The sequence below is a fragment of the Sturnira hondurensis genome, unplaced genomic scaffold, assembly GCF_014824575.4.
Source record: "Sturnira hondurensis isolate 20B ecotype Veracruz unplaced genomic scaffold, ASM1482457v3 Scaffold0008196, whole genome shotgun sequence".
NCBI lineage: Eukaryota > Metazoa > Chordata > Mammalia > Chiroptera > Phyllostomidae > Sturnira > Sturnira hondurensis.
This window is the reverse complement of record NW_028080827.1, coordinates 21,863,940-21,890,888: the sequence shown is the minus strand read 5'-3', so window position 1 is coordinate 21,890,888 and position 26,949 is coordinate 21,863,940. Positions and strand designations below refer to the sequence as shown.

The 26,949-nt window shown below is 39.2% G+C and overlaps 1 protein-coding gene across 1 annotated transcript in view; it reads left to right on the top strand.

Moving 5' to 3' along the window:
- Nucleotides 1-26,949, top strand: part of L2HGDH (L-2-hydroxyglutarate dehydrogenase) — a 37,758-nt gene that overhangs the window by 5,294 nt on the left and 5,515 nt on the right. Inside the window, exons 4-9 of the mRNA XM_037054255.1 lie at nucleotides 6,167-6,298; nucleotides 10,439-10,601; nucleotides 11,822-11,856; nucleotides 18,390-18,557; nucleotides 19,461-19,618; nucleotides 20,709-20,840. Coding sequence (XP_036910150.1) covers nucleotides 6,167-6,298; nucleotides 10,439-10,601; nucleotides 11,822-11,856; nucleotides 18,390-18,557; nucleotides 19,461-19,618; nucleotides 20,709-20,840 — 788 coding nt within the window. The remainder of the gene's footprint in view (nucleotides 1-6,166; nucleotides 6,299-10,438; nucleotides 10,602-11,821; nucleotides 11,857-18,389; nucleotides 18,558-19,460; nucleotides 19,619-20,708; nucleotides 20,841-26,949) is intronic.

Sequence of the window (26,949 nt, the reverse complement as noted above, 5' to 3'; positions counted from 1 at the left end):
TACAATTCACCCTTTTAAAGTATACAATTAAGTTTTTAGTGTTCTCACAGAATTATGTAGGTATTACCACTGTCTAATTTTAAAACATTTTCATTATCCCCAAAAGAAACCTTATACTCATTAATAGTCATTCCCCATTCCCTTTACTTCCTAGTTTTACTTCTCCCCAGACCCTAGCAACCACGAATATACTGTGGATTTGCTTATTCCAGACATTTCACACAAGTGGAATCATACAAAATGTTGTCTTTTGTGACTGACTTCTTTCACTTAGCATAGTATTTCCAGGTTCATTCATCTTGTAGCATGAAACACTATGTCATCCTTTTTTATATTCTATTGTGTGGGTATACGAAATTTTGTTTATCTGTTGATCAGTTGATGGACATTTGGGTTGTTTGTACCTTTTGGCCATTATAAATAACACTGCTATGGAATTTATGAACAGGTATTTGTACGGACCTGTTTTCATTTCTCTTGGATATATACCTAGGAGTGGAATTGCTGGGTGACATGGTAACTCCGTGTTTAAAATTTGAGGAGCTACCAAACTGTTTTTCAAAGTGCTGCACTATTTTACATTCCCCCTAACAATTAATGAGGATTCTAATATCTCCACATCCTCACCAACACTTGTTATTGTCTCTTATTTTAGCCATTCTACAGGATGTAAAGTGGTATATATCATTGTGGTTTTGATTTGCATTTTCCTAGTTATTAATGATGTTGAACATCTTTTCATATGCTTATTGGCCATTTATTTATCTTTGAAAAAATGTCTTGTGCATACTTTTTAAATTGGGTAATTTGTCTTTTTATTGTTGATTGTAGTGTCTTTTATATATTCTGTATACAGGCCCTTATTAGCTATAAGGTATTTACTAAAATATTGCTAACATATTAAAATATTTTGATATTTTAAAAATAAATATCTTAAATATTTAAGCACTCTAATATTTTAAAAATAAAACAGTAGAGCCCTGGCTGGTGTGGTTGAGTTGCTTGGAATGTTATCTGTAGATGAAAAAGGTGGCAGGTTCTATTCTGGTCCAGGCACATACCTGGATTGCAGGTTTGAGCCCAGGTTGGGGTGTGTACAGGAGGCAACCAATCGATGATGATGTCTCTCTCTCTCCCCCTCTCCCTCTCCCTCTCCCTCTCCCCCTCCCCCTCCCTCCCCGTCTCTCCCCCTCTCTCCCCCTCTCTCTCTCCCACTCTCCCTCTCCCCCTCTCCCCCTCCCTCCCCCTCTCTCTCTCTTTCTCCCGTCCTGTCCCTCTAAAATCAGTAAATATATTATCAGGTGAGGATTTAAAAAAAAGAAAAGAAAAGAAAATAGTAATAATGGTAATAGTAATTTAAAAATTACTAAAATTGTTCTCACATTCTGTCGATTTTTAAAAAATTTCTTGATGGTATCCTTTGAAGCCCAGAAGTTTTTAATCTTTATGAAATCAGTTTATCTCTCTTTTGTTTTTAGTGTCCTGCCTAAGAAATCATTGCCTAACTTTTTCATGAAAAATTGTTTTGATAGGAAATTGTTTTCCTGTTTTCTTTGAAGAGTTTTTTATAGCCTTAGTTCTGACATTTAGATCTATTTTGACTTCTCCTACACAAATGAATTGGTTTAATTCCAGGCGATACAGAATTTGGAGTAGAACAGAGTAGAACAAAGACTGAAGAGTAGACTTTGGTGGGATTCTAGGCTGGGTTTGCTCTGACCTCCTAGCTGAGATAGAAATGGCTGAGTGAGAACCAAAGAGAAGATGAGCTCCAGTATGATTTTTTTTTAAACGAAAGTTTATTCCTAAATGTACAACAGGCTGGAAGACAATACTTCATTCTAGCTGTAGGTGGCAACAGATGTTATGGTAGAGAATCCAGATGTTTAAACAGGAATGGAACGAAGGGTCACCATTGCCTCAGGCACAAGGAACAGCTTATTTTCTGCCAGAATCCTTAATTCCAAGTGTAGAATCTTCCCACATGTGGGGCTTCCTTCCCCATAGCCTTTACTTTTAGCTCCGTGAGTTTCTTCTCCTTTTTTTTCTTTGTTGTTTCTGCTTTAATGCCTTACCTTCTTCATCCATTTACCTGGCCTGCTTCCTGGGCTGCTTCAGGGCCTTCTTAACCCCTTACAGCCAGCCTACTGCGCTCCCCACAGACCCTGCCCGCAGAAGGAGGGTTCTCCACCCCACTTCCTGTACCTGTGCCTTCAGCATATGATTACTTTTATTTATTTATTTATTTATTTTATTGATTGATTTGAGAGAGAGAGAAACATTAATTTGTTGTTCCACTTAATTATGCATTCATTGGTTGATTCTTGTATGTGCCTGACTGGGGATTGAACCCGAAACCTTAGCGTATCAGGATGATGCTCTAACCAACTGCGCTACCCGGCTAGGGCCGTATGATCATTTTTACATTAATTTGGGTGTATACATTAATACATCTTACATTCATTTTGTGAGGAAGGGGTCCTGCTTCATTCTTTTGTATGTGTACGTCCAGCTATTTAGTACCATTTGTTGAAAAGACTGTTCTTTCTATATTGCTTTGGTGTCTTTGTCACAAATCAGTTGTGCATAAATGTTAGAGGGTATGTTTAGAATTCTCAATTCTATTCTATTGACATATTTCTATCTTTATGCTAGTATCATACTATCTTGATTATTGTAATTTTTCTTCTTCATTTTCTTTCTTTTTTTTTGAAATCAGGAAGTGTGAGTCCTCCAGCTTGTTCTTCTTTTTTCAAGATTGGGTTCCTTTAATTTCCATATGAATATCAGGGTCAATTTGTCAGTTGCTCTAAAAAAGGCAGCTGGGATTTTGATAGAAATTGTACTGAATCTATAGATCAATTTGGAGAGTATTGCCACTTAACAATGTTAAATCTTGCAGTGAACATGGGATGTCTTTGCATTGACTTAGATCTTCTTTAATTTTTTTCAACAATGTTTTGTATTTTTTAGTGTACAGGTCTTGCATTTCTTTTATTACATTTATTCTTTGGTATTAGTCTAATAGGTTTTGTATGTGTGTTTGTATTGCTTAGGATTTTCCGTATGTAGGATCACATCATCTGTAAATAAGATAGCTTAACTCTTTCAATTTGGATGCCTTTTACATTTTTTACCATGGGTAGAATCTCTAAGACAGCATTGAAAATCGAAAGCAGTGAAAATGGACAGCCTTGTGTGTTTTCCTTATCTTAGGGAAAAAGCATTCAATCTTTCTCTATTAAGTATGATGCTAGTATGGGTTTTTTGTAGATGCCTTTTATCAGATTGAGGAATTCCTTTCTATTCCATGTATATACATATATATATATATTACCATAAAAGGGTATTGGATTTCTTTCAAATGCCTTTTCTGTTTCTTTTTTTTTTTTAATTAAAGATTTTACTTATTTATTTTTAGAGAAAGGGGAAGGGAGGGAGAAAAAGAGGGAGCGATATATCAGTGTGTGGTTGCCTCTCGTGCACCCACAACTGGGGACCTGGCCCACAACCCAGACATGTGCCCTGACTGGGAATTGAACCAATGACCTTTTGGTTTGAAGGCTGGCACTTAATCCATTGAGCCACACCAGCCAGGGCCCTTTTCTGTTTCTATTGAACCAATCATGTAGTTTTTGTCTTTTACTCTATTAATAGAATACATTACATTCATTGACTTTTGCTTGTTAAATTGATCTTGCATTTCTGAAATAAATTTCACTTGGTCATGGTATATAATCCTTTTTATATATTACTGTATTCTGTTTACTAATATTTTGTTCAGGACTTTTATGTCTATTTATAAGAGATATTGGCCTGCGGTTTTATTTTCTTTTGATATCTTTGATTTGGGTATCTAGCTAATATTGGCTTCATTGAATTAGTAAGTATTCCCTCTTCTTCTGTTTTTTTTAAAGAGTTTATGAACAATTGGTATTAATTTTTACTTAAACATGTGGAAACATTTATTAGTAGAGTCCCTGGGCATGATCTTTTCTTTGTGGGAAGTGTGAAAGTTACTTATACAATCTCTTTACATGTTATGCATCTATTCAGATTTTCTTTTTGAGTCAGTTTCAGAAGTTTGTGTCTTCCTACAAATTCAGAAGTTTTTGAATTTGTCCATTCACATAGATTATTTAATTTGTTGGCATACACTTTTTCATAATATTCCCTCGTAAGTCTTTTCCATGTAATTTTTAAGAACAAAAGTTCATTATCACCATGCAATACATCATGAAATACATCACGAAGATTTTTTAATGATATGGGAAAATGGTCCTGATGCGGTGTTAAGGGAAAAAATATATAAAACTATATTTATAGGTTTTATGGTGGAGTTGTAAGAGTTCTCTATATATTCTGGGTACTATACCCTTATGAGCTATATAATTTGCAAATGTTTTCCCCATTTAGTGGGTTGTCTTTTTACTTTCTTGATAGTGTCCTTTGATTCCACTTTTGTTTTTAAGGTTAATCATTTTGATTTAAATAAACTTTACATCTTGATTAAAAGTATTATCTCATGAAATTATCTTGACTCCTTGCTATGAAATAGTTATTTGTGAATTAATTTATCCATGAATGTGCATCTGTGCCCTCCTTTGATGAGGGCTGTTAAGTAAGGAGGGAACTATTTCAAACAGCACTTTGCTCAGAAATAAGTAGACAAAAATTCTTGAGTGAAGTTGTTAAAATTACCTTTTTTCTCTGCCACACAATGCGTTAGTAAATACTTTGTAATGTACTTTATTCTGAAACCTAAAAGTTGATGTTCATGCTGCCTGCCTCCACCAGAACCAGTAAGTAGAGACAAGGATTGAAACTTTATGGGCACTTTATTCAGATGCCTGCAGTCTGCGAAGATGGCGTGTTATGTACGCTCAAAAACCATCTTAACATCTCCTTTCAAGCTGACATTTTTATAAGGAGAAGGAAGGGTTGGTAAGGAGTTTGGAAAAAATTGTTAATTGGATAAGAGTTACAGCCTTGCTGGGATTTTTCCTAGTATTTTTTTATCTGTTGATCAACAATTCCGCATCGCCGGGCGTTCCCTCCCTAGAACACAATGGCTCGGCTACCAACTCCAGTGCTGTAGACCCCTGAGGCACAAAGGTTGAATGGCTTGTTGGAGTTGCATGGTCATGCATTCCAGTTCCTGTAATAACAGCTTTCCACATGCATTAATCCCTTAATCCTGTCAATTATGACTGAAGCCAAAATCTTTAACTCTTGAGTTCACCAGTCATTCCCCTACCTTTAGTTTTTAATCAACTTGTTTCTATAAGATTAGTTTAATTGAAGAAATACAAACTAAAACAACCACATTTTCCAGCTGGGGCTACACTAGCATTTTTTAAAGAAAACATTCCTCTGTCCTTTAGAGTTACCATTGGTCCCCAAATATCTTTCCAGGGGAGTACCAATACCTATAAGACATGAAATGAATGTTTGTTCTATATAGGGTCCTGTCCCACTTTTCTTCTAGTTGGCTTTCTGGGGATCCTGTCTTCCAAATCTTGAGTAGCACCTAATCTCCAGGCTCAAGGGAATGTAGCAAACCTGTGGGGGACAGGTCTCTAGTACAAGCAAGGTCATTAATCATAGCCAAGTTTGTAGTTCTTTACCTTTGCTTGATATACATACAATTCTAGGAAATAAAATGTATAGTTTTCTGTTAGTGTGATATCCCATTATACTGGATACTAGGTGTTTTTCTGATGTATTGGTATTTTATATTCTTTTATAGATATAAGAAAGCCATTCTGTTGTGCTGTTGCTATGGGGTTTTTGGTTTGTTTGTCTTGTTTTTTTTAATGGGAAGATTAAGCAACCAGTGCTTCTGCCCCCTCTGGGACTCAGGGAGTGCTGGTGATCAGAGTTGCTTATGGCCACGATGCATGTAGCAACTGATAGCAGAAGCGGAAATTGAGGCTACACCTCCACTTTAAGGAAAATTTGTTTTAATGCAGTTTTCTTAATAGAACTTTTTTTTTTGGTGGAGGAGGAAATGAGGTCATGAAAGAAGGTTGCAGTAGATACATGAAGAAAAAACAATTTAAAAAATCAACCCGATTTGAGTGGTAATAATTTATGGTTTTCTAGTCACTTTATCTTTTATAGCTGATGGTATGTTTAACTCTATTCATATTATCATTTTTTGAAGCTTATAGTAGCTGTTGAACAAGAAGAAATTCCCAGACTTAAAGCCTTATATGAGAGAGGCCTGCAGAATGGTGTCCAGGGGCTGAGGCTGATCCAGCAGGAGGATATAAAAAAGAAGGAGCCGTATTGTAGGGTAAGTGATTCACTGACTCCACACACATGCTCCCAGGGACGTTTTCCTTTAGGGCTCACTCTTGTGACATGGAGGCTGGGAGTGAGTTTGTAGGAGGCAGGAATTGCATAGAAACAGATAATCTTGTCACAAAAGCATTGTGTTGACAGACACAAGAGGGCATTGCCACAGGCTGCATACCTCATTTCTTCTTTCCCTGAGTCATTATAAGAAATGTCCAAACCTGTGGGGAATATTTATAAGAGTTTATTTGAGCCAAACTGACCACATCGGCCAGGGAGCAAGATTTCAAATGCATGGGAGAAGAACAGTTTTGCAGCTTTTATGCATTTGAAATGAAGGAGGGAACATGAGGAAAATTACATGAAGATGGGAGAAGGCAAGGCAGGGATTGGATTACAGGATAGCTAGCAAAATTATGTGCTCTTTTGAAAGTGGTTACAGCTTATTTCTATGGCGTGTTAACCTAAATGCACAGAAGCAATGATCAGGGCTTGTTTAAGGCAAAGATAAACCTTTTACTAAAGAAGTTATATGTCTGGGGTGTGACTACCCACCATGACCTGCCCAGTTAGGAATTTACGATTAGATCACCCTATGAGGTTACTTTCCATAGAACCCTCCTTTTCACCCACACCTATGAGAAAATACCGGGTCTGAAGAACATAAGCAAAGGCAAGAGGAGGGCTGAGACCGTGGCTGGAGAGCAGTGAGTGGTGAGGTACGGGTGGATCACAGGGTGTGTAGGAAATATAAAAAGGGAGACTATAAAGGCAGGACTAGGCTCACATAAAGGGTCTGATATTCATGCTAATTACTTTGAAGTGTTTCCAGTAGGCACAGGAGCCAGTGAGGATGGTGAAAATTTTTGAGGATGGTGGCTACAGTATCCAGTCTGTATTTCAGGAAGATAAGGCTGGCACAGTGTGAAGGGTGCGTTGTAGCGTAGCTTGCTTAAAGCGTGCTCTTCTTATATTCATGAAAGAGACATGAATGATACTACCTTGCACATCAACTTTCTTTGATGGCCTTTCGGAAGCTGTCACTCCAGCCCCCAGTTCACTGGCTGTTCCCGTGAATGGCTCTATCTCCTGTTCCTTTTCCCCACCCCTTTTATTGACAATAGGTAATAGCTGGACTCCAGGTCCTGTGTTAGAGAGTCTGACCTTCAGCTTACTGCCAGGCAGTACTTATTAGAAGCTTTTAGTTTAGTCTGAGAGTTTAGGAAAGCCTTCTCAGAGGTGAACCCTGGCTTTAAAGATGAATAAATAGTGTAATACAACTTATAAAAAAGTTATATCGTGCTCTTCTCTGAGATCTCTGCTGAAGTGATCTACTTTATTTATTTATTTTTTAATTTTTTTAAATTTTAATTGTTGTTCAAGTACAGTTTTCTGTCTTTTACTTCCATCCCAGCCCACCCACCCAGCCCTCCCCCACTCCCTTCCATTTCCACCCCTCCCCCTAGTTTTTGTCCATGTGTTTTTTTATACTTGTTCCTGTAAACTCTTGCCCTTTTGCCTTGAAATTCCCTCCCCTCTCACCTATGAGAAGTGATCTACTTTATATAAGGCCACACTGTAATCATCAATGCCTATTTAGTGATGACAATAAATAGTAGAAAATATAGCCTGGCTATTCCATAAAGGTGTCTTGAGTAAATTCCTCCTTTCTCTCCCAACCTCACCACCATTACCAGGAATGGTGGGCAAAATTTGCATAGTACAGGGTTACTTTTGTTTCTTCCAGGACCTCCAGAAAGAAAAGGTGTGTTAGGGTAGCTCTAAAGGGCGTCTTGGTGAGATTCCTTTAAGTAGAACATTAAGTTCTTGGAGCGTCTTGAAAATTTTTTAACTGCCTCTGTGAACTTCGACTTTGGAAAATGGCTCTTTACTGATCTCTTTCTGGGCAAATCTCAACTGCTTCTTCTGACTTTAGCTGTGCTGGTCTGTCTGCTGTCTCTTTAATTGGGCAACCACATGTTCATCTGTGCCCCTATTCTCCCGACTGACTTCAAATTCTTGGTGTTTGCTGGCTTGCTTTTCTAGCCAGCCATCTGACTTGCTGTGGCCTTGGATTTCAAGCTCTGGTCTGCTACAGCTGGACAGCGCATGCCCAGCTCCTGCCCGAGGGCTAGCTTGTCCACCAGCCCCATCCTGGGCCAGGGCATTGGATTGTTTAGCAGCAGTGACTCACTCCACTTTCCCCCAACATACATGTCTAGGTGGGCCCACCAGCATCTCATGAAGAGGGGCAAAGCCAAGACTGAAGAGGGAAAGAAAAGAAGGGAGACCTTCTGGGGAGGTCTAAAGGGGGTAAAATCTAGTATGTTTAAAGGTAGCCTTCAAAAGTTCATTTATTCAATAACTGAGTGCCTGCTGCGTGTCAGGCATTGTGCTGGGTAATAGGAATAGAAAATGAATAAGGCTATTTAGGATTCAAAAAAACTATTGATATAGAGCACTTTTACAGCACATTTCTATCCCCGTTATACTCGTCACCTAGTTTTATGCTAGGTAATGAAGTTTTGTGACTAAACTCTTAGTATTATCCTAATTTAGAGTCCAAGGTTATTGTATACAAAATACTATTTATAGATTGAAATTGAATTATAGCAACTGACCTGTAAATTTAGGGGTTGTCAGGCCATGTAAAGGCTAATATAAAATCTTATGTGTATTTACTATATTTTAAAACATTTCTTGTACATGGACAAATGTTTTCATATTCTGCAAGCAGACTGCCAAGAAAATGGTGACATTTTTCCAATGTTGCTGTCAGTTTGTGAAAACAGACTGTTGGGTGTTTTGTGAACCTTCCCTTTTGGTGGGGTCTGGCCATGGGGCAGCATTGATCAGAAATGGGTGGTGAAGTCAAAAGCTTTGAAAGGATAAGCAGGTAAATGTATTGGGGTAGGAGTGGGACACTGAATACAAGAATCAAATATTTGAAGTAATATTATCGAACCTTATTGTGAAAGCACCACAGTGACACTGCCGTGCTGGCCAAACAGAAAGATGGCAGCAGTTACCAGTGGCACCCACCTCTGGGCTTCAGTTATTCCGGGAACCAGGCAACCCTGTCAGGGGACGTTTCTTGGAAAAACCAGTGTACTCATATACACAATAAGGCAAGGAAAAAAGGTTCTATTACCAAGGATTCTCCAAAGTGTAGCCGGTGTGTGAAATTCTTTTCTTATCCTTTTTTTCACAATTAGAAAAGGATGTATTTATTCCAAAAAATTAAATAAGTGTGCTTGTAGATCATTCATATGTAGAGTTTGAACATATCTTGGCAAACAAACAAACAACAATAAAGCCCAGGCTGCTAATTGCTCATATTCTCTGAAGAGAAAGTTTGAATTCCCTGCATACAATCGCCATTCAATATTTGCAGTGTTGAAAATAGTCTGCAGCAAATCAAATCAAGGCTCTGCAAACATATGAATAATTCTGGGTTCTCATTGAGTGTGTGTGACATATAATCCACTACTGGGAAAATCTCAGTAGAGTTTATTCAAAACATATTTGCTTGGTGATACAGAATTCAACTGAGATTCAGATATGAATCAGAACCAGCTAGGATGAGGGATGAATAAAACTGAAAAACTGGTTGTAGCAGCTGGAAGAACCTGGCAAACTGAACTCCCTTGAAGAGAATTATTACCTGATTATAGAGACTTTCTTGTTCTATATACATACACACACACTCAAATTCAAATGTAGGCACTGATGGAGCAGACTTTTATTTATTTATTTAAAAGATTGTATTTATTTTTAGAGAGAGGGGAAGGGAGGGAAAAGGGGAGAGAAACATTGATGTGAGAGAGAAACATTAATCAGTTGCCTCTCACATGCACCTCAACCAGGGACCAAACCTACAACCCAGGCATGTGCTGTGACTGGGAATTGAACCAGCTACCTTTTTCTTTGCAGAATGATACTCAACCAACTGAGCCACGTTGGTCAGGGCAGCCTTTATTTTATTTTTCTTTTAAACTATCAGATTTTTTTTCAAGAAAGGATAATATGTGTTACCCATCAAAATAGACAGTAAAAAAATCAGTGCCAAATAAAATTTATTGAACAAACTGTCCTTAATGATTTTAATTATATTATCTTTTTCATAATCTCGTCCCAGGGTCTAATGGCTATTGATTGCCCGTATACCGGCATTGTGGACTATCGTCAGGTGGCTTTGTCATTTGCCCAGGATTTCCAAGAAGCAGGTGGCTCTGTCTTGACCAATTTTGAAGTTAAAGATATTGAAATGGCTAGAGAAAGTCCTTCTAGAAGTGAAGATGGTAAGCCATCCTTGTCTTTTTTTTTTTTTTTGACTTGACATGTATTGACTTCTAAGCAAATTTGGGACAGTTTTTGGCTGGGCTAGTGCGGGCAGAGGTCCACCAGGAGCTGGGCTAGAGTTGGGTACAGAGGTGGAGTCAGGTGCAGAGGGTAAATTGCACATGGACGAACTGGGACTTCCGGTGAGTCTCTTGTTGTTAGAACTGGGCACTGATCGGACACTTCTGACTGGTGCTAACACCTGAGCTGCCAAGGCTGTTTATGTAAAATTAGCCCCCAAACACTTCTTTTATTCTGTAGATTAGAGTCAGAATCCCTTGTGGGTGATTGTTAAAAATGCAGACTTTAGCATCACTAGTCTTACTGAATCAGACTGTCTGGGGATAGGTATGACTTAGCCATACTGAACTACCCCTTTTGGGGAAATTCTCTTAAAAGTCTCAATGAATCCATTTGTAAATTTTAAAATTTGCTTTTGGGAAATTTGAATGAGGAAAAAGGTAGTGCTGCATTTATTCTCTCTTGACTGCTTTCTTTAGGAGATCTTGGCCGTCTGAGTCATTCTCCCAGTGTCCTACTAAATTCTAAGATGATGAGAAAAATTGTTTAATAAGGTTGTAATAGGTAGGTAGCTTCATCAATCAAGCTACAAGTAAATCAATCAAGCTACAATTTATGGTACAAGTAAATCGTACAACAAGTACGTATGTATGCTTTATAAGACTTTGAAATCCCTTGTATTTAATTGGAAACTAATTTTATATAGTTTAGTGTTGGAGATCTTTGTGTCATGGTAACTCCTTCTTTTCACCACCCAGAATCTACAAAGGTTCAGTAGCCAACATTTGGACAGATGTCAGAGCATGAGTCCTGTGGGCAAATCCATACCGATTTATGATGGTCCATTTTATAGCGTGGTTTCTAGGCTTGTAGTTCAGAGAAAAGCTGAGACTGCGTATGTTGGAGCTGAAGTCAGGAAAACTTTATAAGTAGGGGTTAAATTAATTTTAAATGAATTCATATAAAATCATCTAAAAAACATACCAGAGTTTTATATATTGTCAAATATGAACTAGTTTTATCTCGTTACTTGGTAAAAGCTTCAGAATGAAATGTGGGAAGTAATCATGGCTGTGACATTTAAATTTGTTACTTGTATATTTCAAATACTATAGGTCTTTTACTAAAAAGTAATATTTCACTAATTTCTTTTTTTCAGGGATGAAATATCCAATTGTTATAAGGAATACAAAGGTAAAGAGTCTTTTCTTTTTAAAGATTTTATTTATTTATTTTTAGAGAGGGCAAGGGAGGGAGAAAGAGGACAAAAGCATTGATGTGTGGTTGCCTCTCACACGCCCCCTACTGGGAACCTGGCCTACAACCCAGGCATGTGCCCTGAACAGGGTACAACCAGCGACCCTTTGGTTTGCAGGCTGGTGCTCAATCCTCTGAACCACACCAGCCAGGGCCAAAGATAAAGATTCTTAAGCAAGACTACTCCCATCTATTTTATTTACTTTCATCCCCTCTCCTTTCTTAAAGAGATGAATTAACCACAGGGGTGTATTTCTTGTCACTGAATGTTTGTCTAATGTAAAGTTATTCTGAGAGAAATTCTTTTAGAGCAATGTAACAGTTTTCATTCTAGGGAGGGTTTCACCTCGGAAATGTATTCATATAATGATAGTGCTGGCAAAGAACAGGATTATAAGTGCTTGGAGTGTTTCATTTTAAGGTAAAACTGATAGGTATTTTGTTGTTCTACCAGCTTATCTACCTTTTTAACTCTCTACTAATGAGAAAACTTGGGTGGGGAGGCACAGGTTGTACAGGGGGAGATGGACTGCTTTCCTTTATCTTCACAAAATCTGAAACAGGAGCTGCTGAATGGCATAAAAGTATTACATTTGCTGTGTGTTCGCTGAATGATCAGAGTTCAGTCAGGAAAGCAGAGGCATTAATGAGAGTAGTAGGACTTACTGTAAGAATTAGGCTTTACGCAATTGTGAAAGGATCTGGGGAAGCAAAGGTTCAGACGGAGAGTTGGTAGAACAGAGGTGTCTCTAACCAGCCTGAGAAGCCAAATGTATCCAGTAGTTGAAGTACAACTGCGAATGAGAAGCTCATGAGGAGAGCTGGGGAAGGTCTTGCCTCTGTGTTCACACCCAGGTAGTAAGGCTGGGGTGGTGGTCGGTTAGTAGGATCAGTATGTGGGAAGCAGAGCTGGAAATGGAGCATAAATTCACTTAGCACTGGGTGTTGGTGACCACCTTGGACTAGAATGACCTTCAAAGAATAGTGGCTGCTGCTTTACTTCTGCCTACCAGATCATATGCAGTTCCTATTTTGGTCTACTTTAAGTTGGAACCATAAATGCCATCAATTATAGTTTCTAGTGTAACTACATTGACACGGGATGAACCCTCACAGCTCATCCCTTTTCTACTTGGCATCATTTCATAACCCTTATAACCACATTTTCTTCCCAAATAAAGACAGTATAACAATGCTTCCACCTGCAAGGTTCAACTATCTTTCATACAGCTGAAGACATGTTTACCACCATAACAGAATACCATAGGCTTAAACAACAGAAATTTATTTTGTCACAGTTCTGGAGGCCAGGAGTCTAAGATCAAGGTGTCACCAGTGCCGATTTCAGTGAGAACTCTCTTGGCTTGTAGGTGGCTGCCTTCTCAATGTGTCCTCACATGGTCTCATCTCTGGGCATGCCCAGGTGGAGCGGGAGGGAGGAAGGGGTGAGGGAGAGGGGAAGGCAGGGGAAGAGAGAATATGAAAATGTGAGCACACAATTTTTGGTGTCTCTTTCTCTTGTACGAGCACCAGTCCCATTAGATTAGGGCTTTACGCTGTGACCTCATTTAACCTTAATTACCTCCCTAGAGGCTCTATCTCCAAATATAGTCACTTAGGGAGTTAAGGCTTCAGCATATGAATTTTTCATGAAAGGAGGGACACAGTTCATTTGATCACAGCGAGGAAAAAGAAAGAATTATGGAATTATAGACAAATATAGTTACTTCACAGTAAGGAGGACATTACTACATTTTTCATAACTACTACATTCCTCATTTATGTCACCAATCATGTGCTCAAAGCTGATATTTATAATGTCCTTCTTCTACTATCCATTGTATAGTCCCTTGACCTTGGCAAGCATCTCAGCTGGTCAGGGTTCCTAGTTTGGTGTAATAACTCAAACTTTTATTCCTGAATTGTCTCTGCCATTAGCAGCCCTGCCTATTTTGTGTTGTGGTGATTTCCGTTAACTTTTATAACGATACATGGGGACACTAGGAGAGAGCCCAGGAGATCTATATTCCAGACATACTCTTGGTCGTGTGTGTGGAGCAACTCGATTTCTCCTGGCGAGTCAGAATCAGCTACCCCCGTTCAGTACAGTAATCCTCTCTGCCTGTTGATTGACTGGCGTGAGGAACCCTTCCATTAGTGGCTGTGTGTGAGAGTATCAACCTCTAGCATAATGGAACAATTGCTTATTTTCTAATGGAAGCATTTTTCCTTGGGAACTAAGACTTCTAAACCATTCGAGCCCAAAGCTATGGGACTGGGAAGCAGAAATTTGGATTAGAAGCAGAAGCTACTGGATTATTGTAAGGAGCTCCTTCCATTTCTACCTCTTGATTTGTAGAGCTGTGTGTGAATCCTAGCTGTGGGAGAAACAACACCGTGTATTGGTTACTGATGTAGAGCATACAGGACATCCTAGAAGACATGCCCCAGCCCTGCAGGGTGGTGTTGCCAGGCAGCTAGTGCTGTTACTGAATTTTCAAAAGTCCATTCTACTTTGTCACCCAGCAGCTTCAGGATGATGGGGAAAATGATAAAAATCAGTGAATTCCACAAGCATGAGCCCATTATTATATGTCACTTACTATGAAATAAGCTCTCTGAGCAGAAGTAATGCTTCTGGGTAAAATACCATAATGTCAAATAAGGCATCCTGTACCCATCCTGTAGATGGTGGTTGATGCAGAAGCATTGTGGGCGAGGAAGGCATCTCTATCCAGAGCAAGTGTCTTCCAATGAGGACTAAGTGCTACCCATCCCTTCCTTTTAATCCTTACCAGAGGACATGCTTATTGATTTTAGAGAGAGAGGAAGGGAGAAAAGAAAGGAAGAAAAACATTGATCTTACAGAGACTCATCAGTAGGTTGTCTTTCACATGTACCCTGATTAGGGATTAAACCCACAACCCAGGTATGTGCCCTCACAGGGAATCAAACCTGCAAGTTTTAGGTTTATGTAACGATGCTCCAACCAACTGAGCCACACCAGTCCGCCTCCCTCCTTTTTTAAAAGTTGAATTGGTCTAGGGATCATATCAGTGTCTCCACTGACCCATGCTGTTGGGAGAGGGAGCATTCAGCAGTGGCTATGTCCACATCAGCCTTAGTAAGTCCATCTTAGTGAGCCCACACGTCACTTCCATCCTTGCTGCCATAACCATTCTCATTTGTGAAGCCATTAGGTAAGGACAGAGGTGGCTGGGGAAAAAGGCTAATGTTCATACAGCAGGTCATCTTGTCTACTAATTATTAAAATCATCTTCTGTCCTAGTTACTCTTTTTTTAAATTTTTAAAAGATTTTATTTATTTATGTTTAAAGGGGAAGGAGAGAGGGAGAGAAACATCAATGTATGGTTGCCTTTCGTGTGTACCCTGCTGGGAACTGGCCTGCAGGGAACCGGCCTGCGACCCAGGCATGTGCCCTGACTGGGGATCGAACCACGATCCTCTGGTTCACAGGCCTGTGCTCAATCCACTGAGCTACACCAGCCAGGCTGCCCTAGTTACTCTTCAGTGAGCATTTATATAGAATTTCAATGTCTTTACGCTCTCCCTGTTTGGAGAGGTGCATTCATGTACCTCGTCTCCAGAGCTTCTTTACCTGACCATCCAGCTAGACCGTTCTTTAGTCATTGCACGTGAAACTGCAGATCCATACTTCTAGCCATCTCTCTTTCCAAGTGAGATAAACACCCAGTATAGTGTTCAAAGTTCTGCCTGCTGAGAGCATTTCCCTTCACCACAGTCCTTCAGGGACACTCCCAAGTGGGGCTCTGGTGCTGCTGGTGCTCTTTGCTGCTGCTTGCTTCCCAATGGTGCCAGAGTGTTGTGCAGAATCATTTGTAAACCAGGCCTCTATTTTTCCTTCCTTGGCCAACTAATTATAGAGAACTTCCCATGGGGCCACAGGGGCAAGTTGAGAAGCAAGAGGTAATTTGGTAGGAATAGGGGTAATTCCTACCAAATATTACCAAATAGGGGTAATAAGAGGTAATTTGGGAATTTGAGCCACTTGCCTCTGCAACTTATTTGTGCCTGCAGGACCTATACAACCCTGATCTTGTATATTCTACTTCCTCTTGGTGACAGAGTGCTGCTCTCCACACCCAACGTTGTGGCTGGGTGAGTCAGGCAATACCCTCTTAATAATGGGTAGTTCACATGGTTACTTGGTGGCCTGTGGTCAAGTGTTGAGTCAAAGCCAGAAGTACTTTCTCAAAAGGACGATAGTTATCTGCAGAGGATGGTATAACCCTAAAGTTCTGTGCTCTGATTTCACTCATAGGAGCCTACCAAAGTCTCCGTTGAACATCATGTCTGCCACAGACACTTTGATTACCATCAGGTCTGCTGGCAGAGCAACCAGGGTCTCCATTGACAGAAGAATTAAACGTCTGCCTCTGACCCTCCCTCATCTAAGGGGTGTTTTCATGAGAGTGGCGTCATCTGATGGCAGATGTGCGGGGGCCTATGAGATACCAGTGGGTGCCTGTTTCACCCACAGTTGCTATTGTCGTTGCCTTTTATTTTGGCATTTTCCTGTAGTATAGTTAAATGATAATTTTAAAATGTGAGTGAACATATCAAATTGAATATCTCTGCTTTTATGAGGTTAAAAGAAAAGGAATTTTAAAAATAAACTTCAGGGGAGAAGAATTAGAAACTAAAATTTATAGATTGCATATAGGAGAAAAGTCTGTTTCACTTATGAAAAAGCAATAGAAACACATAGTTTAATTTTTTTTTAAATGTGTTTTGGGATAAATGTACCATTCAGTATTTGCCTAAATATCTACTTTGGATGTGAAGTTAATGTATTACTGAATTTAATTATTTTTCATATATAGCATAAGATGATTTCAAAGGCCTGTGACAGTTTTTAATAATTTCTTTCTTTGGAACTCTTCCTTGAGTTTTTTAAAGAGAACTGCTAGGTTATTAGCATGCTGGTAATGTTTGCAAATTCCCTTATCACTACATTTATCATATGGCTTATCTACATTTTATGTTCAAAGAATAAATAAATTGTTGACATTTCAAGTAGAAGCTAGTAGATTTAGATCACATAAAAATATCAATATTTTTTGTACTTCTGGTATGTAACTCTAGATGAACAGGAAAGATATTAACCAGTTTAGAAGAAGTCATGTTTGTTGATCTTGTTGACATAACTCTTTGACTTCAAGGATCTAGAAACCATCATGGTTTAATCTAGCTCATTTGAACTCACTGCAAAGAAGTTATATCTGATTTGTCAGAAGTGTGACTTGAGCTCTTGAAAAAAGGCTTACCTTTGTACCTAGACAAAAAGAGGATGCGTACAGAAATAGAATAAGGCTGAATCACCAAGGGCTGAAAAGAAAGAATGTTGAGATAAGTGAGAACTCTGAGGCTTCAGAAATAGATCATCTGGGGAGGAAATCTAAGAATGAGAAATTACCTGGAGCAAGGAGAGGCTAGTTGTTTACTCTGTAAGAAGAGAATAGATGGCAGTTGGAGTATGGGGGTGAATCAGGTTAAATGAAATTATTTAGGAAGTAGGGTGGTAAATTGGCTAATCCTAGCAGGGTTAACCTAAAGCTATGTAGGTGATAATCACAAAATAAAATTTATGGGAAAGTACTACAGGCAAGATTAGCAGTTTTCTAGTTGTTGAATGAAATTTTGGCTGTGGTATGTGTTCTCATACCACATTTGACTGTAAATGTGGATTGATTGAATGGTGTTTGAAAGTAGCCTCAGTTTGCAAAGTAGATATTGATTAGGAAGGAGCAATTGGTTGGTGGTGGCTTAAGTTGTAGTGTAAAGCAGCCTGAGAGTAAAAGAATAACTAATTACTCATAGATAAGACAAGAGAAACTGCCCGAAATACAGAGGAGGCCAAATTCGTGGGGACCATCCAAATGAAGTTTGCTTCAGCCCTGGCCAGGTAGCTCAGTTGGTTAGAGTGTCGTCCTGACGCACCATTGCGGATCCGATCCCAGTCAGGGCACATACAAGAAGCAACCAATGAATGCATAAATAAGTGGAACGACAAATTGATGTCTCCCCCTTCCTCTCTCTCTAAAAATCAGTAAAAAATAAAAATATTAAATGAAGTTTGCATCTTCATGCAACAAGTAGTTAAATTCCATGGTCTTAGTAAAGAAAGTGTCTGTGTTTGTGTCTTTTTAGGTATCTCCACTAGGTAGGTCAACCATTGAATCCCTAATTTAAAGTATGACATTGAAGGTGACACCCTCTTGCGTGCCACTACTCTTAAGTTTCTAGCCAACACCTAAATGCTGAACAATTTACTCTGCTGTATTTATATTTAATTTTCCCTTTTATAAAGAATAAAAAGAAAAAAGTCCTTTTCTGTATCCTTACCTTCTCCACCTGCTTTTCTGCCCTTCACCTATTCTTCTGCAGTCTGTTTCCTATAAATCACTGTTCTTTGCTTTTGCACTAGGGAGAGGAAGTTCAATGTCAGTATGTTGTAACATGTGCAGGACTGTATTCAGACCGTGTTTCTGAGTTGAGTGGCTGCAGTCCCGATCCTCAAATTGTACCGTTCCGGGGAGATTACCTGCTCTTGAAGCCAGAAAAATGCTATCTTGTGAAAGGAAATATTTATCCGGTAGGTATGATGCTTTTGCTTTCTCATCCTTCTCAAAATGACTGCGGGCAGAAAGGGAATGAGACAAAATTTGGGGGGGGGTCCAAAGTGAGAGATATTTCGAAGGGCTTTTTGTGCAAGCATTTCACCTTTGTCTTTTATGGTTAAATTCCTAAATCCTTATTCTGATGTCATGGTCGTTAAATTGTACTTAATTGCCCACAAGTACATGTTTTTAGAAAGTGTGAGTGTACCACGGGAAGGGCTATCCAGAAAGAACACGATTCTTCCTCCTGTCTGGTTGGAGGAGCCCTTGTAAGAGAACTTTCCCCTTTTGTATGCCCGGACACCCAGCCCTCTTTCTCAGTTCTCTGACTGTAGGTGCAGAAAAGGGGGTGTGGCCACTCTGTACCTTCATGATAGAGAGGACAAAGCCTTTTAGATGAAGAATTTATTCTGTGTGGAATAAATACTAGATTGAACCAGATGAAATTACCAATATTCAGCCATTTTACGTTTGTGACCTTTCAGAAACATCCATTTCACGTGCTCCAACCCAGTACATTCCAACTTTACAGAAACCTGGGCTACGAGTGTGTGTTTTTTCTGGCAGCTCTGATTTTACCTGCCAGTCACATGCATCCCTAGATGGGGGCGGGGAATAACCTGATGTAGGACTTCTTTTTCTTTTACCCAGAAAGAAAAAGAGATGGGGGGGGGGTGTTAGTGTCAATAGCATCAGTGTTTCCTGTGTGGCATTTCTAGGCAGAAGCATGTAAGTGGAAAAGTATATCTCAGTGCAGATCAAAATAACACAAATTAAATGCATGGGAAGAAAATGGTTCGTATTACCAGTTGAATATCTGCATGCACAGAAAGTGCAGTGTGAACCGGGGCTAGCAGTTTGCTGTGTTAAATCCATAGGTCCCAGACAGCCGGTTTCCTTTCCTAGGAGTTCACTTCACACCAAGGATGGACGGCAGTATTTGGCTAGGGCCTAATGCAGTCCTTGCCTTTAAACGAGAGGGCTACAAACCCTTTGACTTCAGCGCCAGAGATATTACGGATATAATTACCAAGAGGTAACTTTATTTACCTAATAAAGGATTTTGTGTGCTTATGTTTTTAATGTGGGAAATTTCATATTTCTTGATATTCTATTTATTGGGTAAATACTCACACTTGTGATCAGTATGTTGATTTTCTTTATTAGTACAAATTAAGAGCTTTGTGGAATAAACATAATGTTTTAATTACTTCAAGAAAATTCTGATGATCCAGGGTGAAGTCTTGGTTAAAAAGAACAAGACCAGTTGCATATCTGACAATCCAAACCTCAATTTGCTAACCTTCTAATTGTGTTTGAAAAAAAAATATATTCCTCTAAAAATTAGTAGATGGCTTACTTTGATTAAGTCGTTTCAAGCTAATCAGCACCATCATTTTGAAAAACGCTGGACAAATTGCTGATAACCAAAGTTGTTTCCTTTTGTGGAAAACTAACAATGCTTTGAGCTGGGATGCAGATTGTTTACTGTTGTAAGAACTCAATGACTTTGTTTGGGGGCTTTTTGTTTTGTTTTGTTATGGTCCTGTTAGCGGTGTTGCTTTCCAGAGGGTTTCGCATAGAAATTACTGGAAAGCTTTTTACGCTAGACTAGAGGTTCCAAAGCAGAAGGCTTAGGATGGGTTTTCAAGCACATGTGCTTTTAAAAATTCGTGTATCCATGGGTTCCACAGAGTCTCATGTGAGAATCAGTGGTAAAGTATCTTACTTCTGGCTGATTAAAAAAATAGGGTAAATAGCTATTTTACTTCTTTAATGTCCTGATGTAAAGATCTGCTAATGCTTTTTAGGTGTGTTTTGAAAGCATGTAACATTTGTGTGAGAAAGCCATTGTGTTGGCAGGCTTTCTAGAATTCTAGTTTCTGACCTTCATTCCCTGGTTAATTGAATTTGAAAGGTGTTTACCTTCGGACTTTGGAAGATGTCCCTTTGACGAAGTTTCCTTCTTACATTGGCCAAAGTTGATTTGCTTTTAATATGTGGTTATTCTGTCTTTGCCTAAATTTCTGTGTTGCCTCCTGCCCAGATCTAACAGACTGTAGAGGTATTTAATAGTAAGAAAGAATTCCTTTCTCTCATAAAAATTTGATTTTCTTTGTTTTCAGTGGCTTGATTAAACTGGTGTTGCGGAATTTCTCCTATGGAGTCAGTGAAGTGTATAAAGCCTGTTTTCTCAGTGCAACAGTGAAGCATCTTCAAAAGTTCATCCCTGAAATTACTATCAATGATATACTTAGGTAAGGAAAAGCCATAAAGATTGTGCATACAGCCATGAGTTAGGTGAACTTGGGAGGGGGGTCTGACTTGGTGTTTCATAGGTACTCTTTAGTCAAAGTGTCCACCGAATCTGTGTGTGTTCTCTCTTTTCCAACAAGTCGTTGAGTTCCCTGTGCAGTGCATGAGCTGGCATTGCTGCATCAGGCCTCAGCACTTAAACTACGTCTCCCGTTTATAATGACCGAGGCTGCCTTGCAGCATTAAACTGAATGTCCATTGCAGCTCTGTTGCCACCTTTGCCTCTGTGTCTAGCTGTCACTCATGATAAAAACATCTTGTCTGAAATTTAAAATCTCCCTGGCCTCTGGCTCTTACGATTGCAAAGCCTGTTGACTTGAATTTTGTGTATAAAAGGATCACCATCTTAACTAATTAGATGATAAACACATCAAAACTTTCTATTTTGATTGATTCTTAAAACCTTTTAGAAACATGCTTCTATTCTCAGCATCTTACCTTGCTTCTTCTCTACTGCTTTTTTTCTGTTTGGGGTCCTACTCCACCCAGGAACCCTAGTTGTAGGACAGAAGTCGGAAGTAGTGTGGTAACCATCGGCCCGAGTCCTTGTCACAGAGGTAACAAGGAAGTGGGGTAAAGGAAGGATTACTTAAATTTTTTCTTAACAGTAAAAGGCTATCTGGACTTGATCTGTAAATTGTTCTAATATTACTCAAGCCCATTTCCTTTTCTCTTTGGTGATATTTTTAGGGTGTTCACCATTTTCCCTGAACAAGCCATTTGTTAAGCTTGAGCAGGAATGTGCTTTGAGATACTCTCTGTCCATGAATCCATCCCATGAATCTCTAGAGACCTCAGTGTTTGTCGCCTCAGTAACAGCTGTTGAACTTGCCTGGTGTAAAATGTCAGCAGCCTGACTCTGTATCTGGAAAGAGAGCAATAATCATGTCAGCTGTCTCCCTTAGGGGAACGTCCTGGTCTAAATCTGACTAATATATCATTCTCCGACCAGCTTCTTTGAATCCTTAGAAGGACTATTAAAACCTAGTTAATGTTTTTACTCTTATCTCTCTTACCCTTCTACTTACCTTCTGAAATGGAAGTGATAAAAATGTCTAGGCTTTATTTTCTTTCATTCACCTATAAATAAAGGTTTTTATGTTTTCAGTGGTCTGCTTTAGAAGACCTGTTATATTTCATATCTGAAAATAGATTGGTCAAATCTGGTGTCTGTTACTGCTATTAATATTCCTTGGAAAATAAGTGGGGATAGCAAAATCTGTGTATAAACAATTGCAGTGAATTCACTGCTCATATTCGCTTACTACCCCCTTTTGTAGAAGCCTGAGTAAAACTCTTTAGACCAGCGGATTTCATAGAACTGGACTGGAACGGGTTTGGGTGAACACTCCTTTGTCTCTGCCTGTAAGGGTGTGGACGCGGCAGAGCAGGGTACATAGCACTGTAGGCAGGTGCATTTGGGGATAAATTCAACCCAATCATAGATGAGTTTCTCTTTGGAGATAAACTGAACACATTCAGCAATTCCATTTACTCCTTTTTTATTCCATTCATATAGCTAGCAAATGTAGGAAATTATCAGTCACAAGAAGCAAGTTGTAGAAGATATGTTTGACACGATTTATATAAGTTTAATAATACCCTATATTATTTATGGATTTCACAAGTAATGTGGAAATAGATTCAGGTATAATGATAAACACCTAATTCAGGAGAGTGGTTACCTCTGGGGAGAGAAGGGAATGAGACCCAGAGGGTTCTACAGAAGGTTCTTATCATATTTGTGATGCTTTATCTCTTAAGCTGTTTGATAAGAAAATAGGTCTTATATTATTCTCTGTACCTTGTCACATGCCTGAAATGTTAAATAATAATAACAAAAGTGATCAATAGAGTTTCCCACATTTTGAAACCCAATTCTTGCCTATTTTGCAACCCACTATAGTAAAACCATTAATGTTCTATCATTAATATTAAAATAGAAGCATATTAACCAGTTCTAGAGAGTAAAAAAGAACTGAAGCAACACTTTTAGTAGGATATTTAGCTCAGGATGATGTTCTTTAATCACCAATAGGCTTCCAGCTTGACTTCTTATTGCCTAGCCGGAGCGTCTTGGGCAGTAATTTACTGGTGAACATTAGATTAGAATGTGAAGTTATAATCTGTCAAATATATTCATTAGGTACATATACTTCTCATTGTTAAATCATGATCTCTAGGGTCCTTAATCTCTAGGGTTCTGTGATTAATTTTGTATGGTAATCCAACAGCAGTTTGTATCCGTAAGCATTCTAGGGATTTAAAAACGAAGACGTATATGCCAAGATCCCTTTTTTTCTCCATTCTTCACTTTGAAAAATTTCTTATTTGGAGAATTCTAGAGTGAACTTTTAGGCAAGATGTTTTCATCATGAATGATAGCTAAAGACTGTACTGTGTCATTGTGAAATGCAAAGGTGAGAGCCAAGTATTCTCACCGTCAAGGTGGTCTAAGTCAGGGTTTGTCAGCTTTGGCACTATTGACATTTTGGGCCACGTAATTCTTTGTTGTGGGAGACTGTCTAATTCATCGCAGGGTGTTCAGCAGCATCCCTGACCTCTCCTGACTGGATAGGGGCCAGCACTACGCCCCTGGTTGTGACAGTCAAAAATGTCTCCAGACACTGCCAAATGTCCTCCAGGGGGCAAAACCTTACTTGGTTGAGAACCACTAATCTAGGGAATTTGGTGACCCTCACACCAGAAAGTACTGAGAGAGTCTGGAGAAAAGATAATATTTTGAACTGCATATAGCTGAGCATGCAAGAAAGTAACGGCCCCCCAGGAGCAAAAATGAAGCGGAAAGTGAAAACCCAAATGCTAAAAGGAATTGGTGCTGATGCTGTCCTGGAGGGGTGAGGAGGATTTGCTGATTTTTGTATAAATGAGTTTTATTTTTAATTACTTTGTGGATTTACATACAGTAAACTAATGCAGATCTTAAATGTTGAGTGAATTCTGACAGTAGTATAAACCAGTGATTTTTAACCAGTGTGCTACAAGAGGCATACTGATGTGTCTCAAGAATATTTAAATCATGTAATATCTGACTGTTTAGTTACAGGCACTGATCTCTTTTCCCTTAGATTGTCAAGTAAAAAAATGACAACTGCCAACACAATAATGGCCGTATGGTGTGAATGAATCAAAATTATACCTATTATTTTTGTCAGGTTGGCAAAAACCATATTTTTTGGTGTGCTGAAGAATTTTAGTAATTAGATTATGTGTACCATGAGATGAAAAAGGTTGAAATCGCTAGTATAAACTCATGTATCAACCACACAAAACAAGATTTAAACATTAGGGACTTGTATTTTTTTTTAAGATTGTATTTATCTTTAGAGAGGAAGGGAAGGAGAGAAGGAGAGAAATGTCAATGTATGGTTGCCTCTCGTGAGTCCCCTGCTGGAAACTGGCCTGCAACCCAGACATGTGCCCTGACTGGGACTCGAACTGTGACCGTGTGGTTCGCAGGCCTGCGCTCAATCGACTGAGCTACACCAGCCAGGGCGGGAGTTGTATTTTAATTGCCACTCAAGTGCTAGAAAGGAAGCCTTGGGTCTGTAAGAGATAAAAAGTTGGAACTGAGACCCCTGTGTTCATCCAGGGACTCCTAAAGGGCTAACACACTCAGTGAAAAGGGAGTTTGGGGGGGAAAAAAAACACCTCTTGGTACCAGGAAGTACTGAGGAATTTTGTCTGTCCCAGCCTTGAGGAAAGGACTGTGAGAATTCGGTGGTGTGGTGCAGGGGAGAATCTTCTAAAAATCTAGAACCACTCAGCTTGATCTAGGAACTTAATGCTGGGAAATTAATTAAAAATGTAGTCCAGACTTGTTTAGATTTTGCTTCAAACTCTTTCTCCATCTCTCACTTTAAACAGGAGAGAGAGAGAGAAAAAGAAAGAGAGGCAGGGTGTGGGGGAGAGAGCAAGAGAAAATCAGGGTAATTTGAGCACACTAAATATTGATGATACTGAGCAATGATTAGTTTTCAAAATTGTTTTAAGAATTCTTTTAAAAGAAATATACATTGAAATGAAATGATATGTCATCTGGGATTTGCTATAAAATAACCCAGTAGAGAGAGGTAGACAGTAGGTGGGTATATAAATAAAACAAGATTGGATGTTTTGAATATTATTGAATCTGGGTTATATATATATATATATATATACATACACACACACACACACACATATATATATATATATATATATATATATATATATATATATATATGGGAGTTCATTATGCTGTTTATTTTATTTTTGTACAGGTTTTAAAAATCCATTTAAAAACGGTGTTCCTACTTCTGGCCAAGGTGGAGGCATAGGTAGATACACTTTGCCTTCTCCCACAACTAAAAGAAGGACAACAACAATTTTAAAAACTAAAAATTACTAGAACTGCCAGAAAATAGAACGGCATGGGAGTCTGACAACCAAGGAGTTGAGAAGAAACACTCACTCAGACTAGAAGGAGGGCCAGAGGTGGGCAACCAGGGTGGAGAGGACACCCTGGACAGGATGAGCAGCATGGTGGTGGCTGGTGGAGCGGGTGGTCCCACATTTCCGTGCTGATAAACCAGGGGGGAACAACTGGTGACTGAGACAGACTTCGGAACCCAGAGTTCCAGTGCAGGGAAATGAAGCCTCAAAACCTCTGACTAAAAAAAAACCTGTGGGGGTTGAGGCTGCAGTGGGAGAAACTCCCAGCCTCACAGGAGAGTTCGTTGGAGAGACCCATGGAGTCCTAGAACATACACAAACTCACCCACCCATGAATCAGCACCAGAAGGGCCCAATTTGCTTGTGTTGTGGGTAGTGGGGGAAGTGACTGAAAGTGGGTGAGAGCCAAGCAAGCAGCATTGCTCCCTCTCTCACTGCCCCCTGCCACAGCGTGCCACACAGCGCCACAGGCAGCAAGGTGGGTGCCCCACCGTGGAGAATACCTAAGGCTCCATTCCTTACAGGCATGTGGAAACAAAAAAAAAGATGGCCCAAATGAAAGAACAAATCAAAATCCAGAAAAAACACAACTAAGTGATGAAGAGATAGCCAACCTACCAGATGCACAGTTCAAAACACTGGTAATCAGGATGCTCACAGGAGTGGTTGAGCAGTGGTTGAGTATGGTTGTAAAATCGAGGAAAAGGTGAAGGCCATGAAAAGTGAAATAAAGGAAAATGTACAGGGGACCAAGAGTAAAGGGAAGGAAACTGGGACTCAAATCAACAGATTGGAGCAGAAGGAAGAAATAAACATTCGACCAGAAAGAATGAAGAGTCAAGAATTCAAAATATAAAGAGAGGCTTAGGAACCTCCAGGACAACTTTAAATATTCCAACATCCAAATCATAGGGACACCAGAAAGTAAAGAGGAAGAGCAAGAATTTGAAAACTTATTTGGAAACATAATGAAGGAGAACTTCTTCAATCTGGCAAAGGAAATAGTATTCCAGGAAGTTCAGGAAGCTCAGAGTCCCAAAGAAGTTGGACCCAAGGAAGCACACACCAAGCCACATCACACTTACATTACCCAAGATTAAAGATAAGAAGAGATTCTTAAAAGCAGCAAGAGAACAGGAGATAGTTACCTACAAAGGAGTCCCCATAAGAGTAGTGTCAACTCATTTCTCAAAAGAAACCTTGCAAGCAAGAAGGGGCTGGAAAGAAGTATTCAAAGTTGTGAAAGGCAAAGACCTGCATCCAAGATTACTCTATCTAGCAAAGCTTTCATTTAGAATGGAAGGGCAGATAAAGTGCTTCCCAGATAAGGTCAAGGTAATGGCATCCATCATCACCAGGCCCTTATAATGAAATGTTAAAGGGCCGTATCTAAGAAAAAGAATATGATAAAAAATATGAACAGTAAAATGACAACAAACTCACAACTGAGTCTAAAAAAAAAACCAAAAACAAACTAAGCAAACAACTAGAACAGGAACAGAATCACAGAAATGGAGATCACATGGAGGGTTATCAGTGGGGAGGGCAAGAATGGGAGACAAGGTACAGGGAATAAGAAGCAGAATAGGTAGGCAC